Source organism: Sus scrofa, chromosome 17, assembly GCF_054392235.1.
Source record: "Sus scrofa isolate SSC_HxYL_T2T_F1_AM1 chromosome 17, Sscrofa_HxYL_maternal_Yorkshire_Landrace_v2.0, whole genome shotgun sequence".
NCBI classification, from domain to species: Eukaryota; Metazoa; Chordata; class Mammalia; order Artiodactyla; family Suidae; genus Sus; species Sus scrofa.
In genome coordinates this window covers 42,917,607-42,935,421 of record NC_139399.1, presented here as the reverse complement: position 1 = coordinate 42,935,421, position 17,815 = coordinate 42,917,607, and the positions used below count along the sequence as shown (strand labels likewise).

The window sequence follows — 17,815 nt, the reverse complement described above, 5'->3', positions numbered from 1 at the left end:
CACTGTGGTGTCCTCCGCAGCCAGCACAGGACCTGGTGAGAAGCGGGCTCTTGATACATGTTTGTAGAATGACTGAATGGATGAACACAATCCGTGGCCGTGGTGTGACTGCTCCGAGCAGCCTAGGCGCACGGATGGTGTTTTAGTCGTCAGGATGTGCCACGCTCTCACACGGCCTTCTTTCACCGTGGGCCCTGGGGACACACTTTTCTCTGGCCACACCTTTGAGCTTTTGGTCAGCCTGACTGTTGGACAGTGGATTGTGTACCACGTCTTGCTTTCCTTGTACTTTGGCTGCTAGAAGGTCAGAGGCGCTTCTGGTGGGAACACAAGTGTTTAGCGCCTGGGGTCTGGGTATGGTCCAAAGCTTCACTGTTTTTTCCAAGTTTTTTTTCCTCCTTTACCCCTGTCTCTTCCTTCATTTTTCTTTGCTGTTGGATTTCATCTTTATAAGCTGTCTCAAAGCAATGAGGTTTAAATGTGGTGGGAGAAGGCAAATTTTATGATTTCCAGTGTCCCAACCAGGAGAGGAGGAGAAGGGCTGAGCGAGAGCCACTGATAAGCCAACCCCCAACCAGTGGCCAGTCTTGAGTTTGGTAGGAACCTGGTGGCTGGTGCTATCCAGGCAGCCGCCTTTCGGAATCTCGATGTGGACACTCTGGTGACTTGGGGAGCAGGCAGGCTATGTCCTCTGGCACAAGGCAGGCTGGGGCTTACCTGCTTGGAGAGGAGGACAGGCTGAGCAACAGGCATCCGGGGCCTTAAATAAATACGTTCACACCCTCTGCTGCCAGCAATTCCTTTCTGGGGAATCTAGCCTAAGGAAAGAATCCTAAATACTAAAAATGTTAGAGGATCCTGAGGCAAGGGCCTGAATATTCCTAGTACCTAGCACAGCAGACACTTGAGAAGTATCTGCTGGAAACCAAGTCAGAGACAATGGGCTAGATGTACCCAGAACCACAGAGAGATCTCAAAAGTACAGGGGAGAGGAAAAGGAACACAGTTCTATTTAAGAAAACTAGACTCTCACTAAACAGACACACAGATACACCAACACTATATATTTTATAAGGAGACACACACATCCGAGGACACAAATCAAACACATTAAGGCATGTACCTCTGGCAGAGAGGGAAATGAAGGTGGGAAATGGAGGTGGGCATCAGGGTGAAGGGAGGTAAAAAAAAACGAGGGGGGCCTGGCATGAGCTGGTGATGGTATGCTATGAACCAAAGCATTTGATAAAATCAACTCTTCTCCTGACGTCCAGGAAAAAAAAGAAAAAAATCAGCGAATAGCTAATACTTGCAAGAGTAAAAATCAGGAGAGTTCCTGCTGTGGCTCAGAGAGTTAAGAACCCGACATAGTGCCTGTGAGGATGTGGGTTCGATCCCTGGCCTGGCTTAATGGGTTAAGGATCTGGCATTGCTGCAAGCTATGGTGTGGGTCGCAGATGGGGTTTGGATCACATGTTGCTGTGGCTGTGGCACAGACCAGCAGCTGTAGCTCCCATTTGACCCCTAGCCTGGAAACCTCCATAAGCCGCAGGTGAGGCCGTAAAAAGGAAAAAAATCAGAACAATGTTTTCTTTAAAGTGAGGGGGATGCAGTAAGCCAGTCACAGTGCATCTGCTTGTGGGGATATTCTGAAATCGTTAAAAAGAATAGTTCTGGGAGTTCCCGTCATGGTGCAGCGGAAATGAATCTGACTAGGAACCACGAGGTTTCAGGTTCAATCCCTGGCCTCACTCAGTGGGTTAAGGATCCAGCGTTGCCGTGAGCTGTGGTGTAGGCCAGTGGTTACAGCTCTGATTGGAACCCCAGCCTGGGAACCTCCATATGCCGAGGGTGTGGCCCTAAAAAGACAGACAAACAAAAAGAATAGTTCTGATCCAATAATGAAAGAATGACAGAACAAGAAACAGGCATTAATGTTTCTGGCTCACTCAGACTGGTAAAAATAGAGAACTTGGATGCTACTCAGTGTAGGTGGGAATACAAGGAAGCCAGCACACTTGCAACTGTTACAGGGAATGTAAATTGGTATAATCTTTTTGGAGGGATTTGGCAATATCTGCTCTGATTACAAATGGAGATGCTGTTTGAGCTGGTGATCCTACTGCAGATACACTTGAAAAAATGTGATTGTGCCAAGATCTGTACCTAAAGATGTTCATGGCAGAAGCGCTGTGACCATACACTACTGAATGCCCGTCAGGGTACAAATATAAATCTCCCTGGTAACAACTATATATGTATATATACATATTTATTTTTTGGCTGCACCTATGGCATGTGGAAACTCCCAGACCAGGGATAACCTGTGCCACAGCAGTGACTCGAGCCACTGCAGTGACAACGCTGGGTCTTAACCTGCTGTGCCAAAAGAGAACTCTTTGCTATATTTGTTTTAAAATTTTTACATAACATAGATCTATGCATAATAGAATGATTCATAAGAATCTAAATTGGGGAGAGGATTATAGCTCATTTGCACCTTCCCTTAGATTGAAAAAAAAAATAAAACTATGTACATGTATTTTTAAAATGTAAATTAGAAGTTATCCTTGAGGAATTTTCAATGGCCAAGAAAAAAGTGCCTGTGATGTATTATTAAAAAAATTCCAGTTAAAAAATGATTATAATTAGGTTAAAAATATGCTTACAAAAAGTTTGAAAGGAGATATGCTAAAATGTTAATAGTGATTAATTACCTCGGTATATTCCCCCCCCCAAGTTTTCTGTATATACTACTTTTATAACTAGTACATGTCATATATATATTTTGTGTGTGTGCGCGCGCGCGCGTCTTTTCTAGGGCCGCACCCTCGGCATATGGAGGTTCCTAGGCTAGGGGTCTAATTGGAGCTGTAGCCGCCAGCCTACGCCACAGCCACAGCAATGTGGGATATGAGCCGCGTCTGCGACCTACACCACAGCTCACGGCAACGCTGGGTCCTTAACCCACTGAGCGAGGCCAGGGATTGAACCCACAACCTCATGGTCCCTAGTCAGATTCATTAACCACTGAGCCATGATAGAACTCCCCATGTTTTAAAAAAGTTTCAGAGCTTGCAATAACATGAAAAAATGCTTATGATGTTATTAATGTGAGTGAACAAAGCAGCTACAGGACTGAATACAGCACGTGGTCACAGCTACGGAGGAGCCATGCACAGGGAAAAGCAGAGGAAGGACACACCTCAAAAGGGACTCTTTGACTGTCTCTGGCAGGGGGGTTTTGGATGGCTGCTGTTTTCCCCTTTTTACTTTTCTGTGTTTTCCAGGTTTTCAACACTGAGCCTGTGTAACTTTTATTGGGAAAATAAACCTCGATAAATTAAAAAAAAAAAAAGGCAATTAGTATGATAGAGGTATGTCCGAGAGACACAAGCTATACCCCACCCCGACACAATGAAACCAAACTGGTGTCACAACAGCAAAACAAAAAGCTCCACGGAGAAGGGAAATGAAGACTGGTGGGAAGGAGTCCCCGACACCAACTGCGGGGGGGCGGGGGTGGGGGGACTCTGGGTAGGGGTCTAGGCTCGAAGTATTATTTTTCCTGATCTTCATATTTTCTATAAATGAACATGCATGTCTCCTGTGATGGGAAAAATGAAACATAACAAAATAAAGTTATTTAAACCAAATGACACATGGGTGACAAAGGACTTACTTTGAAAAAGAGGTAGAGCCCCAAGAGCGTGCAGCTGGCGATGATGGGGAAGCGGGCGGCGTCCCGGCTGGTGATGGTCTCGGGCATGTCCGAGGCGTTCTACACGAGAGAAGAGAGGCACCTGCTGAGCAGGGGGAGTGGGTCTTGCCTCCAAGGGCTGGAAGCTGGTGGCAGTTTGGTGCCCCAACAGCTTGTTCGTCTCCTTCCCCTTCTGCCCGGTCACTGAGGTGCCTCAGTGGTCCCCCATGTTTTCTTGAGGCAAGGTTTTGTTAGTGCCGTTCCCTTGACCAGGGCTGCTGCCCACCCACCCCTGGGCTGGCAGGATGCTCGGTTCCTGCTGTTTTGCTATTGAGGAGATCTAGACCTCGACAGAAGCAGTCCAGGCAGGACCCAGTACACACGCAGTGTATGTGGATAGAAGGGCAGAGGCAGTGGCTACGTGATAACTGAAAGAGGACACTGGTGACAGTAGTATGGTCCTAGACCTTACAAAGACTATTTCCAGTTAGTTTTCTTATGGATTAGCTAAGAGGTAAGTACGGTCAATCTTTCATCCAGTAGGCAGTGACTATTACGAGTGGAAATAAACCAGCAATACACAAAACTAGCAATGGCTAAAATCTATCGTAGGAAGATGCCAACTGCAAGGAGAAGCAAACCATGACAAAACTCAAACTCAAAGAATCTGACTGGAAAACTGAATCTGGTCAGAGTGAAAGCCACAGCGAAATCCACAATGGCAGATGCTACAGCTGGCAAAAAGGCAAGCTGGGTAAAGAGCTAAGGGAGGGTAAATATTTACATGAAAAAGAACTGAATGCAATCAAAATCACTTCAGTATTATCAAAAGGGAAAAAAATTGGAACTGGAGTAATAGTACAACATAAGAAATTAAATCAGCTTCACAGAACTCATGCCGAAAGACTGTCTAATGAAAACCCATCAATAACAGTATAACTCTGGTTTAAATTTATATTAAAAAACACCAGTCAAAAGCTTTCAGGGCAGTTCCCTTGTGGCCAGCAAGTTAAGGATCTGGTGTTGTCACTGCAGTGACTTGGGATGCTGCTATGGTACAGGTCTGATCCCTGGCCTGGGAACTTCCACATGCTGTGGGTGTGGCCAAAAAAAAAAAAAGGAAGAAAAAGAAAAAAAGCTTTCAGGACCATGATGCTCTCAGTACTTGCTCTGTGGTAGGCAAAATCCTCAGTCCTCAAGGACCCAGCAAATGTTACTAATACTGATGCATCTAATGCACAGCTGTGGCAGTCATCCAAGGTAGCGCTCTCTTAAGGGCTTGCTGGGTGACTGAGAATTGTTTGCTCTCTGGGCCTCAGTTCACTCATCAACCAGGATGACAATCTCTAGCTTTACTTATCTCTGAAAGGGCCAAGAGGCTTAAACTAAAGCACGGGATGCCAAAGAGGCCGGCAAACTGGAAAGTACCGTGCCTGGGAAGCTGTGATTATCAGAGAGAGGCGAGGTGGGAGGCCCTTAAGCAAACCCCAACTTATGCACGGCGAGGCAGCCCAGGCCCAAGACCAAAAGGGAGACCCTGCCCTCTGGAGGGCCCAGGCAGCTTTGCTGGGAGTGGGAATGGGGCAGGTGAGCAACACCGACCCGGAGAGGCAGGGTCGGCTTCCTTCCTGCTTCTCTCCTAGCCCTTGGTTTCTGCTTTCAGCAGCACTGTGCTGTGAGGCTTGGCAAACTTCTCGCCTGCTCCGTGTACCTCTGCAAAGTCAATATATGTCCCAGGTAGCAGCAGGATGGGCTCAAAAACCCCCCCTAGCTGCTGACCTCAGAGAGTTCACAGGTAGGTAGCCAAGACCATGACAGGTACTCAGAATATCACGATACAGTGTGAGCCCTGACAAAGACAGGCACACTGCCTTGACACAAGCATGAGTGCCAATGGTAGGTGGGTGAGGGGGCTCTGATGTCAGCAAGCCCAGTTGCACCCCCGGCAGTTTCTTCCCAACTGCAGGACTTTGGGAAAGTTATTTTCTCTCTCAAAGCCTTGACTTTCTCAGAGGTAAGACAGGTTGTCAGGATTCGATGATTACTGCATTGGAAATACTTAGTGTTGTGCCCTGAGCTTCCCACAAGTTGTATAAACTACTTGCCTTATGTACAAGAGAATCATGAGAACGCAGACAGGATACTTCTTTTGCAAGGAAGTCAGGGACTGTCAGAGGTGGTTAGAGCAGATATCACTTACGCAAGGTCTTGAAGACCAAGCACAAGGTCTGGTATGCAGCAGGAGCCAGATAAATGCTAGGTGAGGTTTTTTTGGTGTATAAAGAAGGGAAGCACTTACCAGGCAGAGGGACCTGCAGATGCAGAGCACGTGGTGTGAAAGCGTTCACGGACTCTGGCTTTACCTACAAACCAGTGTTACGGCTCATTTCCACATATTCATTTAAATTCAGCCCAGGATCCCAGGTGGGAAGAGCCTGAATATTATTTGATGGCAGATCAAGGGTGGACAGATGCCCTGCCATACAGAGGAATCTGGCCTCTCTGTGGGTGATGTTCAGAAATATCCCAGGCTGCACTGTTGAATCTGGATGGGAGGCTTGAAGTCTGACTGACAATGACAGAGAAGAGGATAACACTTGCTGAGAGCTTTCTGGGTGCTAAGCACTGTTCTAGCCACTTTACAAGACTTTATCCTCAGAATAACCCCAGGAAGCAGGTACTTTTAATAGGTCTACTTCACAGATAGGAAACAGAGGCTCAGGGAGGTGATGTAACTTGCTTTAAGGTCACACAGCTTGCAAATGACAGAGCCAGGATTCACACTGAGGCAGTCAGGTCCCAGAGCCTAAACTCTCAGTTCTTACCTTCTAAATACCCTCTACTTTTCCTATCTAGAAATTTCTTCTGGGAGTTCCCGTCGTGGCTCAGTGGTTAATGAATCCAACTAGGAACCATGAGGTTGCGGGTTTGATCCCTGGCCTCGCTCAGTGGGTTAAGGATCCAGTGTTGCCGTGAGCCGTGGTGTAGGTCTCAGACGAGGCTCGGATCCCGTGTTGCTGTGGCCCTGGCGTAGGACGGTGGCTACAGCTCCAAATCAACCCCTAGCCTGGGAACCTCCATGTGCCGAGGGTGCGGCCCTAGAAAAGACAAAAAGACAAAAAAAAAAAAAAAAAGACAACAAAAAAGGAAATTTCTTCTGGAAAGCAGTGACAAGATGCTCAGGGAGCCTGTGACGTCTCTGAGGAAAGGAATCCTGAAGGCAACAGAATCTCGGTAGTTACATGCTGGAAGCAAAAGCAGTGGGGGAAACAGCTGCCAGCTTCAAGTCACTGGCTCGGCCCCAGCTGTGCAAGTTCTACTTTCAGGTCACCCCCTAATAAGGATCTGGGACTCGTGGACCATGCTGTTTCTGCTGCTCTAGCTGGAAAGCCCAGGGTCTCCTCTCCTCACTACCACGGGCATTCACCTGGGCATTTCCTGAACTTCCTGCCCCAGTTTTCACCAGCACCACCTCACCTGCCTCCTTCCCACCTGTCACCTCCTCTGCCAGGAGCTCTTCCTGAAACATGATCATCTCACACATCAGCTCAGAAGCCTACAGGGAATGGACTACTCAGCGGCCATTAAACTAGAATTGAGGTCACTGCAGGTGGGAGTTGAAACTGGTGCAACCTCTGTAGTGGATAATTCGGTAAAAATCTATACATCAAACACGCACAGAGCCTTTGACCCAGCAAACCAATTCCAAGGGATTTATCCTACAAATACACAGAAAAGCATCAAGTAACAAATACACAAGGAGATGAATTTGGCCTGCGATAGCAGAAGACTGACACTACCCCGCCGGCCAGCGGAGGATCCTAAACCAGGGGTCCTCATCCTTGAGCGCGTATCCGAACCCGTCTGTGAACAGGTTTGCGGTGCTAACAAGTTCCCAGGTGAAGCTGATGCCGCTGCTCCAGAGATTATATTTTGAAAATCATGGCTGTAGGGCACAGGTGAACACCGTACAGCTGTTAAGAACACAACTGCTCCAGTGTGCTGACCTAGTCTCCAACAGAGAAGTGGTGAAAAAGGCAAAGGGCAAAAGAATGTTTATATAACTGCACACAAGAGTGTATATATAACAATAACAATGCTATTTATACAGCAAAAATGGGGGGGAGTATACGTTTATTTATTTGTAAAGGCACAGAAGCTCTCGATAGATATCCAATAAATAGGTACAGTGGCTGCCTCTTGGGGAGGGCAGCTGGGGTAGGAGGGAGACTTCACTCTACTCCTTTGGAATGTGGCACCATGGGTGTGAGTTACCCACCTTCTCTGCCATAAAACAAGGATGTACATTTACATGTACTGACATAGAAAAATGACCAAGACATATACATATTTTTTGGCCATGTCTGAGGCATGCAGAAGTTACTGGGCCAGGGATAGAACCCATGCCACAGTAGCGACAACACCAGATCCTTAACGTGCTATGCCACCAGGGAACTCCAAGACACATTGTTAAAGAAAAAAATTAAGTGTCAGAGCAACATGTACTGCAGTCTCATTTTTATAAAAACAAATTTATGTATACACACACACACACACAGAGGAACATACATGTTGGTATATACATCGAAAAAGGCCTGGAAGATCACACACCAAGGAGCTAACTGGGTTACTTCCAAGGAAGTGGTGCTTTTCCCTTCCAGTTCTGCAATGCTTGAGTTTTTAAAGGCACATCATATGCAGTAACTATGAAGATTAACGGCTGTGTCGCTTTCAGGATTCTATAGCTCAGAAAGGCTGCAGGCTCCCAGAGCATCTTCTTGTTGAAGCACCCGAGCATCTGTATTGGGCGCACATCAAACTGCTCACTGCCTCCCTGACACACCCGTGGTCCCACACCTCTCTCTCCTGTCCTGCCTCTGGACTCTCACCCACCCTGGCTAGATCCTTTAGCAGGCACATTAGAATTCAGTTCAGTTGGCTGGTCACACAGCTGTCTCTCCTTGGTGACCGAGCTCTGTGAGGGCAGGGCTTGGACCTTCTTGGCCCAGCACCCCTGGTACCCAGCCCAGGAGCCCAGTCCAGCTGGCTGAGGGGCTCCTCTAAGTTACAGCCAAAGGCCTCTGAAGCACTCTGATGAGCAGCTCTTGCTTGGGCTGGGATTTGCCCGCTTCTGCGAACACAGGTCCCCAACAGGGATGGGCACTGCTCTCACACTGCTCCGCCCGTGGCTACTTCTTCCCAACACACTCCTGGACACTCCACCTTCTCCTGCCATGATTTCACAACTCGCCCTGCCTCTCATGGACAACTTGGCCCTAGGGAGCCTTCTGTCCTCGCATGTCCTCTCTCAGCTGGCTGCAGGGGTCTAACACTAGTGGGAAATCAAACCCCTTGGGCCCCCAAGCTAACTTTTCTTTCTCCTTGCCAAATGATCAGAGAAACATGACTCAGGGTAGAAAAAGGGAGTAGTTTGGCCGGCCTCCCCTCCAGGGCAAAATGCCATTTGTGTGAGTCTTTAGAGGCACCTGCATCAGGAAGCGAGCCCCTGACCAGGACCAGGGACACGTGGTTCTGCCTAATTGGCAGAGAAGTCATTTCTGTGATTCTCAGTTTCCTCTGTACAATGGGGATAATAAAACTGGCTGTCTGACTCACTCGATTGCTAGAGAATCAGAGGGTAAGGGCTCTGTAAACTTTAGAATATCTTAGTTCCCGGTGGTGGAAGGCTAATGAAGGTCAGGCTGTCTGCAATTCCACACACAAGTCTTCCAGTCCCCTGTCCTGCAGGAGATGCTGGAGAGAGGTACTGAGATGCTATAGAGGCTTGAAAGCTCTCTCCTATTCCTACCCTCTGCTCTAGCCATCCCAGGCCTTCCCTCATCTCCTAAACCTGCTTCCCTGGTTTCCTCTGTGTAGCAGGTCTTCTGGTTGAAATCCTGCTTCTAAATCAAGGTTCAAGCCCACCTCCAGCACACAGCCGCCTTTCCCTGCCCCAGGTATGCTCAACCTTTTTCCCCGAACCCTACAGCACTACCTGTACCACGATCACAGATCTAGTTATTTCTCCCTCATCCAGACACCTGAACTCTTTGGTGACAGGGCTCTGGCCCACTCATCCTTGCAGCACCCCTCCATCCTGGAAAATGGTGCGGCTTCAGGAAATTCTGTTGTCTGGAGGTGTTTTCTGAAGAGATTAGTGGTCCACGTGCAGAAGGTACCAAGGAGAATGCCTCAGAAAGTCTGGAGAGACCTTCACATCAAGTGCTCAGCTCCCACCCTGCTGCCTTTCAGCTCCTTTGTCTTGGGCTGTTTCAGAACTACCCCTGCACCAAGTGTCTGCCCAAAAAGTACAGCAGGGAGGCTGAAAATGCCTGACCTCTGCTTAGAAGAGGCTGAACAGTAAGGCAAATGGGGCCACCTAAGCCCTGCCTGACCAATCCCCTTTGCATCTGACCACAGAGGGAACCAGCAGCAAGTCCTCTGATCTTGGGAAACGGAGGCGGCAGCCCTTAGCCACTGCTCCAGTTGGGTAATGTTTCGAGAACCCAGGCTTGAGCAGTTTCAAAAGCGGTAGGTACTTTGTGGATCTGCCCTCTTTGGGTTAAGCTGGTTTCCGCTTAGGTTCAATTTCAGGTTTGGGGTGGGGGAGGAGCAGCAGGGAGCTGCAGATCAGGAGGTGGTGGTGGAGGACGATGGGAGAGACTGCCAGGAAGTGAGAAGCCACTGGTGCAATGGGGTAGAAAGGGCTTAATATAGGGAAGAAGGGTGGGAGGAAGTCAGAAGGTGGACAGTCCTGGGGTTCTCTTTGGTATCCAAAGGGACCGATGGTGAAGATGCTGAAGGTCGGGGATGGGGTCTGGCCCAGTCTCACGACAGAGGCAACAGCAGCTCAGTTACTCAGCAGGTAAGCCCAATTTGGTGGGGGGACTACTGTTTTAATGGGAATGAGGAAAAGAGCTCCTTTGAGGTATGGTCAGGGTCTGGGCTGGGCACAGAGATAGGAGTTAAGAATAGGGTCTGGACTCAGGCTAGGACAGGTCTGAGATTGGTTGGTAGTCAGGAAGAGGAAGCCAGCAAACTAGGGGGAATATGCCTGGTTAAAAAGAGAGGCACCCAGGTACCAGGTTCTGAGAAGCTGGCTGAGTGGAACTGGTTCCAGAAAGTGACGCAAAAAACCGGGACCTGAGCTGGGCCTATATTTCTGTGCTAATTTTTTTGAGGTGGGGTAAGGGCCTGATCTGAAGCTTCTAGGAAAGCATGGTACAGGTCAGAGATTCCAGCTGGACAGGTGTCAGAGTCTAAGGATGAGTCTGGATGTGAGAATTTGCCCTGGGGTAGGCAGAGGAATGACAGGAGACTGTACCATTCAGAATGTGTCAGGACCAGTGCTCCAGATGGGGACGGACCTAGAACTTGGGATGAGGTGACTGTTCCAGATGGGATGAGCAGCCAAAGCGGAGGGTAGGGCTGGTCTGGCTAGGTCCAGCAGTCTCAGAATAATTAGTGACCAAATCATAGTGTGAGGGTCTGCCGATGGTGCTTCCAGCACGATGCAGAGGGAAACATGTGTCAAAGCACCAATGAGGGGGTACCACTCTCTATTTAAGGAAGGTGTCAGTACGCGGTTCGTGGATCAGTGCCTAGATCCTGGTGCACCTAAGGCCCCAGGGACGTGGGGCTAGGGGGAGATGGGGAAACGGTGGTGAGCAATGCTGGGGTGAGGGTCAGTGTCTGGGGAGAGGAGGTGTCTGTCCCGGCTAGGGTGGGAGGAGGTAGGGTCCGTGACAGCCGTGTCCGGGTGGGAGGTGGACAGTGCCCGGTTTTGCCGCTGACCCTACCTTGCCGCGAGCGCAGCGCACCGAGCGCAGGGCGCCGAAGAAGATGGGCAGCAGCGCCATGAGCAGGAGGCTGCCGTAGGCCAGCGCGATGCCCTCAGGTGTAGAAGGCGGCCGCGTCGTGCCATTGGTTGGGCCGCCTGCCTCGGCACTGTCATTATGCGGGTCGCTGAGGGCCGAGTCCATGGCGAGGCTGCCTTCGAGGTCCGACTCCAGCACCCGCGGACTGCCGCAGCAGAGACGCAGACGGGAAGACGGACGCTGTAGGGAAAGCCACGTTCCCCTAAAGAAACAGGAAGTGACGTGCCTTCCGCGCCGGCCCGCGCCGCGCACGCGCGCGCGCTCACGTCTCCCCGCCCGCGCGCCCTCTAGCGGTGGCGGAGGACTAGGCGGCCGGTTGCTAAGCAACATGGTGGCTGGGGGAAAGAGCCCAGAACTACAGCAGTGGGTGGGCGGACATTCATCCCGCCCGAGGCTGGAGGAACCTGTGCCCCAGTCCCAGTCGACCTCTTTAATTCCAGGCTGTCCCACTCCCCGCAGATCCTAATAACTAAGAATTCGTTCGCTCATGCATGCATCCATCCAATATTTAATCATTTCCTCATTCCTTAAGTATTTCAGTATCCCGTTATATGCAGGCACTGTCTAGGCTCAGGAGACACAGAAGGAAACAGTAGAGACAAAAGTCCATCCCTGCTCTCAGGAAGTTTGGATTTTTAGTGTGGTGGGAGGGGGTGTTGGGAGAACAATAAATAAAATGGATAAAGTCAAGTCTAGAGGATGTTAGTAGGTAGTTTTATGCTACATAGCATTTTAATGGAGATAATTTAGAGAGACCTACCTTTCTAGGAACCTAGTGCAATTTTGTACATGGGTTGGGCCAGGACCTGACAGCCAGTTCCAGAGGACAAAGTTCAGGTGGTTGGCACTTTAGATGGCCAGCCCCATGTCGCTCCCAGTGTATGTATGTCCAGGAATGAGGAGAGGGTGTGAGCGACTTAGGGGCAGTCTCACAAGTCTGGGGCTCCTGGCTCTGCTACTGATGCCCTAGGTTAAGCGCTGGAGAAAGTATATGGCACCCTGCAGGCACCTAGCACTGGAGAAACTTTGGGCCAAGTAGTGGAAAATAAATGTGCTCTCCAGGAACCCAGGAAGTGGGCCAATCTGGAACACGAAGGGAAGATTCATTCTCCTCCAGCGTCCCTCTACTGAAAAGGCTTAACATATATCAGCTGGCAGAGGAGAAATATTTACAAGGTCCAGCTCCATTATTTCAGAGGCGGCAAGGAGAGTGGATTTAGAGCAGAGAGGCAATAAGTTGATAAGTGACACAGACAGTATAAAATCACATGGCCTGGTTCAAGCTGGGTAGGTGGTGCGGTGAGGTTGGAGTATAGGGTTCATGGTGAGAGGAGACAAAGGCAAGAAGTTTGCCTTTAAAAGTTTGATGATAGAGTTGTCTGTCTAGTTAATGCCAGATAGGGCACTAGTACCTTTATGTGTGTTTTCTTTGATCTCAGCAACACTAGTAAGATATGATTTGTCCTATTTTGCAGATGAGGAAACAACCTCACAGAGGTAAACTAGCCAGCCAGGTCATATGATCCAGCAGAGGAAGAGGAGAGATTTGAATTCAGGTCTGCAGAAAGCCAAAGCTTCTATTCTTTCTAATATTCCAGCTACACTGAAGACTAAGGAGTTTGGGCCAAAGTAATTTAGTTCTGGGAAGATGGGATACAATTTTAGCCTCTGTTTTTCAGTAAGCTGGGCATGACCTGAGTGGATGGGTGAAGGCAGTGTGCCTGATGAATTCATCCATCAATAATTCAGGCCAGAGGATTTGCCCAGCAGCTGGGCCTCATGGCTCTGAGCCTCTCATCTGAGAGCATACAATTGGAAATCAGAGACACTCCCGCTTCGTGCTAGGCTGAGCGCTTGATTTAGTTTGGCCCGGGGCAGATCAGGCCATCTCTCTTTACACTCGTGGGAGACTGTGAATATGACCCAGGGAACCGAGGGGTCGACTCGAGTTCAGAAAGGCCCTTATCAAGGCTTCTGGAACGTTGGCTTTCTGGCTTGGAGCCAACCTGTCTTGCTATTCTCCATAGACAGGGCTGAGGGGAGGGCTGAGGGGGATGGTGCCCCAAGGCTTTATCTTTGAAGCCTCCTGTGTGGTATTACTTTCCCAGAGGAGATCTGAGCTGAGGTCAAGAATGGAGCCTGGAGTTCCCATCGTGGTGCAGTGGTTAACAAATCCGACTAGGAACCATGAGGTTGCGGGTTCGGTCCCTGCCCTTGCTCGGTGGGTTATCAATCCGGCGTTGCCGTGAGCTGTGGTGTAGGTTGCAGACACGGCTCGGATCCCATGTTGCTGTGGCTCTGGCATAGGCTGGTGGCTACAGCTCCGATTCGACCCCTAGCCTGGGAACCTCCATATGCTGCAGCAGCGGCCCAAGAAATAGCAAAAAAGACAAAAAAAAAAAAAAAAAAAGAAAAAAGAAAGAATGGAGCCTGTTTAGAAGCTGGGGTAGTTAAATTACTAAATACTTGTTCCAAAGAAAGATGCAGACCTCGATCCACCCCTTTTCACTTATGACTATTCAGTCACTGTGAGTGGATTTTAGATTTCCCAATTTTTTCGTTTGGGCTGCACCCACTGCATGTGTGGAAGTTCCTGGGCCGGCAACTGAACTCACGTCACAGCAGTCACTCAAGCCACTGCAGTGACCCACTGAGCCCGAAGAAAACTCCCAGTTTTTTTTCTTACATGTGCCTTACCCCACACACTATTGCATCTTAAAAAATTCTGAAAATCATAAATAAAGATCATAATGGATGCTAAAACTATGTATTGGGAGAAAAGTTTTTTGAGAAACATTATACTCACGGTCTTAAAGTTTTTACCCCATAGATTATTTGTTAATTATAAAAGGAACAACTTCCCTTTATAATGCAGTGATCTGCATTCCCTTAACCAAGCAATCAAACTTAGCATCACCAAATGGGATGGGACAAAATGACTCGATGTGATGCAATGTGTGGACATTTCACTGGTGGAGTCGTCTTGCCAAACTTGTATAACCTGCATCTACTCATGAGAAAACATCAGAAAAATCCAGGACAACTAGCCTGAGCACTTCACAAATGTCTGGGAACAATGTAGAGGAAAAAAAAAATCCATGTTGTAGATGAAAGGAGACTGAAGAGAGGTGAAGAGCAAATGCCATGTGTTGGCCTTGATTGGATCCTGGATCACAACATTTTTAAAAAGGCTATAAAGAAAAATTTCAGACAAACAGGGAAATTTGAATATGGATTATTGGGGTGTGATAATGGTTTGGTGGTTCTGTAAGACCTTGCTACTCAGAAATGATCCCCAGACTAGTAACAACAGCCTGTAAGCAATGCAGATTCTCAGGTCCTACCCAGACCTGTTGGAACTCCAGGTAATCCCCATGCACATTTTTTCTTTTTTGCCACGACTGAGGCATGTGGCGTCCTCAGGCCAGGGACTGAACCTGCGCCGCAGCAGCAATCTGAGCCGCTGCAGTGGCACTGCTGGATCCTCAACCTGCTGTGCCACAAGGGAACTCTGAAGTGCACATTTAGTGTGAGAAATGCTGGTGAGGAGATCCTTTGTATTTGTAGGATGTATATTCCTGCCTCAGGAACCCGGGTGACCCCATGTTTTTTTTTTAATTTTTAAAGTAATGAACATTATTTTACATAATAATTTGATATTAAGTAGGATATATGGAACTATTACCTATATTCTTAAAAATTCCTTAAATTTATTTTTTATCAGAGTATAGTTGATGTACAATGTTGTGCCAATTTCTGCTCTACAGCAAAGTGACCCCCCCCACACACACACGTATACACACACAGACACATACTCCTTTTCCGAATCTTTCATTATTGTCTATCCTAAGAGACTGGATATAATTTCCCTTGCTATGCAGTAGGACCTCATTGCTTATCCTTTCTAACTGCAATAGTTTGCATCTATTAATTCCAAACTCCCAGTTCATCCCCCTCCCTTCCCCCTGGTAACCACAAGTCTGATCTCTGTATCTGTCGGTCTCTTTCTGTTTCATAGGTAGGGTTCCTTGGTGCCATATTTTAGATTCCACACATGTGATATTATATGATATTTTTCTTTCTCTTTCTGACTTGCTGCAAATGACATTATTTCATTGTTTATGGCTGAGTGGTATTCCATCACATATATATACCGCATCTTCTTAATCCATTCATCTGTTAATGGACATTTAGGTTGTTTCTGTGTCTTAGCTATTGTGAATAGTGCTGCTAGGAACATATCAGTTTGTATCTCTTTTTGAGTTATAGTTTTGTCTGGATATATGCCCAGGAGTGGGATTGCTGGATCATGTAGTAGTTCCACATTTAGTTTTCTGAGGAATCGCCATACTGTTTTCCATAGTGGTTGCACCAATTTACATTCTCACCAATGGTCGGGGGGTGGGGGTTCCCTTTTCTCTACAGCCTCTCCAGCATTTGTTTTTTGTAGACTTAGTAATGGTGGCCATTCTGACCAGCATGATGTGGCACTTCATTTTAGTTTCAATTTGCATATCTCTAATAATTAGTGATGTTGAGCATCTTTTCATGTGCCTACTGGATATCTGTATGTCTTCATTATAGAAACGTCTATTTAGGTCTTCTGCCCTTTTCTTGATTGGTTGCTTGCTTTTTTTTTTGCTGTTGAGTTGTATGAGTTGTGTATATATTTTGGAGATTAAGCCTTTGTTGGTTTCGTTGTTTGCAACTATTTTCTCCCATTCCATAAGTTGTCTTTGTGTGTGTGTGTGTGGTTTCCTTTTCTGCTCAAAAGCAAAAAAAAGTTTGATAAGGTCCCATTTGTTTTTTTTTGTTTGTTTGTTTTTTTGTTTCTATTGCCTTGGGAGACTGACCTAAGGAAGCATTTGTACGGTTTATGTCAGAGAATATTTTGCCTATGTTCTCTTGAAGGAGTTTCATGGTGTCACATCTAATGTTTAAGTCTTTAAGCCATTTTGAGTTTATTTTTGTGCATGGTGTGAGGGTGTGTTCTAGTTTCACTGTTTTACATGCAGATGCCCAGTTTTCCCAGCACCACTTGCTGAAGAGACAGTCTTTCCCCCCATTTTATATCCTTGCCTACTTTGCTGAAGCTTAATTAACTGTAGGTGTCTGGGTTTATTTCTGGTCTCTCTTCTGTTCCATTGGTCCGTAGGTCTGTTTTGCACCAATACCACACTGTCTTGATTGCTATAGCTTTGTCTGAAGTCTGGGAGAGTTATGCTTCCTGCTTTTTTTTCCCCCTCAGGAAATTCTAGGTCTTTTATGGTTCCATATACATTGTTTGGATTGTTTGTTCTGTGAAAAATGTCATGGGTAATTTGATAGGGATCACATTAAATCTTTAGATTGCTTTGGGTAGTACGATCATTTTAACCATATTAATTCTTCCAATCCAGGAGCATGGGATATCTTTCCATTTCTTTGATCCTCTTTACTTTCCTTCACCAATGTTTTATGGTTCTCAGTATATAAGTCTTTCATCTCCTTGGTCAGGTTTATTCCTAGGTATTTTTTTTTTTTTGGTATGATTTTAAAATGTTTTTAAAAATATTCCTTTTTTGCTTTTTTTTTTTTTTAGGGCTGCACCCGCTGCATATGGATGTTCCCAGGCTAGGGAGCCAATTGGAGCTACAGCTGCCGGCCTACACCACAGCCACAGCAAGGTGGGATATGAGCCATGTCTGCAACCCACACCACAACTCACAGCAACACCGGATCCCCAACCCATTGAGCAAGGCCAGGGATTGAACCCACAACCTCACGGTTCCTAGTTGAATTCATTTCCACTGTGCCATGATGGGAACCCTACAGTATTCCTTTTCTACTATTTCATTGTTAGAATACAGAAATGCAACCAATATCTAATGTTCATCTTATATCCTGCTACTTTGCTGAACTTCTTTATCCAATCTCATAGTTTTTGTGTGGAGCCCTTAGGGGTTTCTACATATGGTATCATGTCATCTGCATATAGTGACTATATGGCAATTGAACACATTTCCAAAAATGATGGAACAGGAATGTATGCACTCTATTTGCAGAATGCACACACCTTTGTGTAAAGTGGATGTACACAGCATTCCAGCACTGCCGAAACCCTCAGCCAAGACAGCATTTTTCCCCTTGTTGATTATGATTCTGGGATCACAACTGTCATTTTGAAACATCCCAAGTCACAATTTTTTTTTTAAATTTCTGTGAACAAACTTGAAATTGCATTTTCTTTGATCTGACC

At 47.2% G+C, this 17,815-nt stretch overlaps 1 protein-coding gene across 8 annotated transcripts in view; it reads right to left on the bottom strand.

Moving 5' to 3' along the window:
- Nucleotides 1-11,781, bottom strand: part of HM13 (histocompatibility minor 13) — a 39,688-nt gene extending 27,907 nt beyond the window's left edge. For 5 of the 8 annotated variants that reach the window (XR_014832141.1, XR_002339841.2, XM_085003491.1 and 2 more), the window contains exons 1-2: nt 11,500-11,781; nt 3,683-3,781 (exon numbers count right to left, since the gene is read on the bottom strand). Coding sequence is in view for 3 of the 8 variants with exons in the window: in XM_021077342.2 (XP_020933001.1) it covers nt 3,683-3,781; nt 11,500-11,682 (282 nt within the window). In the remaining 5 variants the exon portion in view is untranslated. Of the gene's footprint in view, nt 1-3,205; nt 3,335-3,682; nt 3,782-11,499 lie in introns of all 8 variants that reach the window. The other 3 variants (XR_014832142.1, XR_014832140.1, XM_085003490.1) reach the window with 1 other exon arrangement.
- Nucleotides 11,782-17,815: the final 6,034 nt, after the last annotated feature.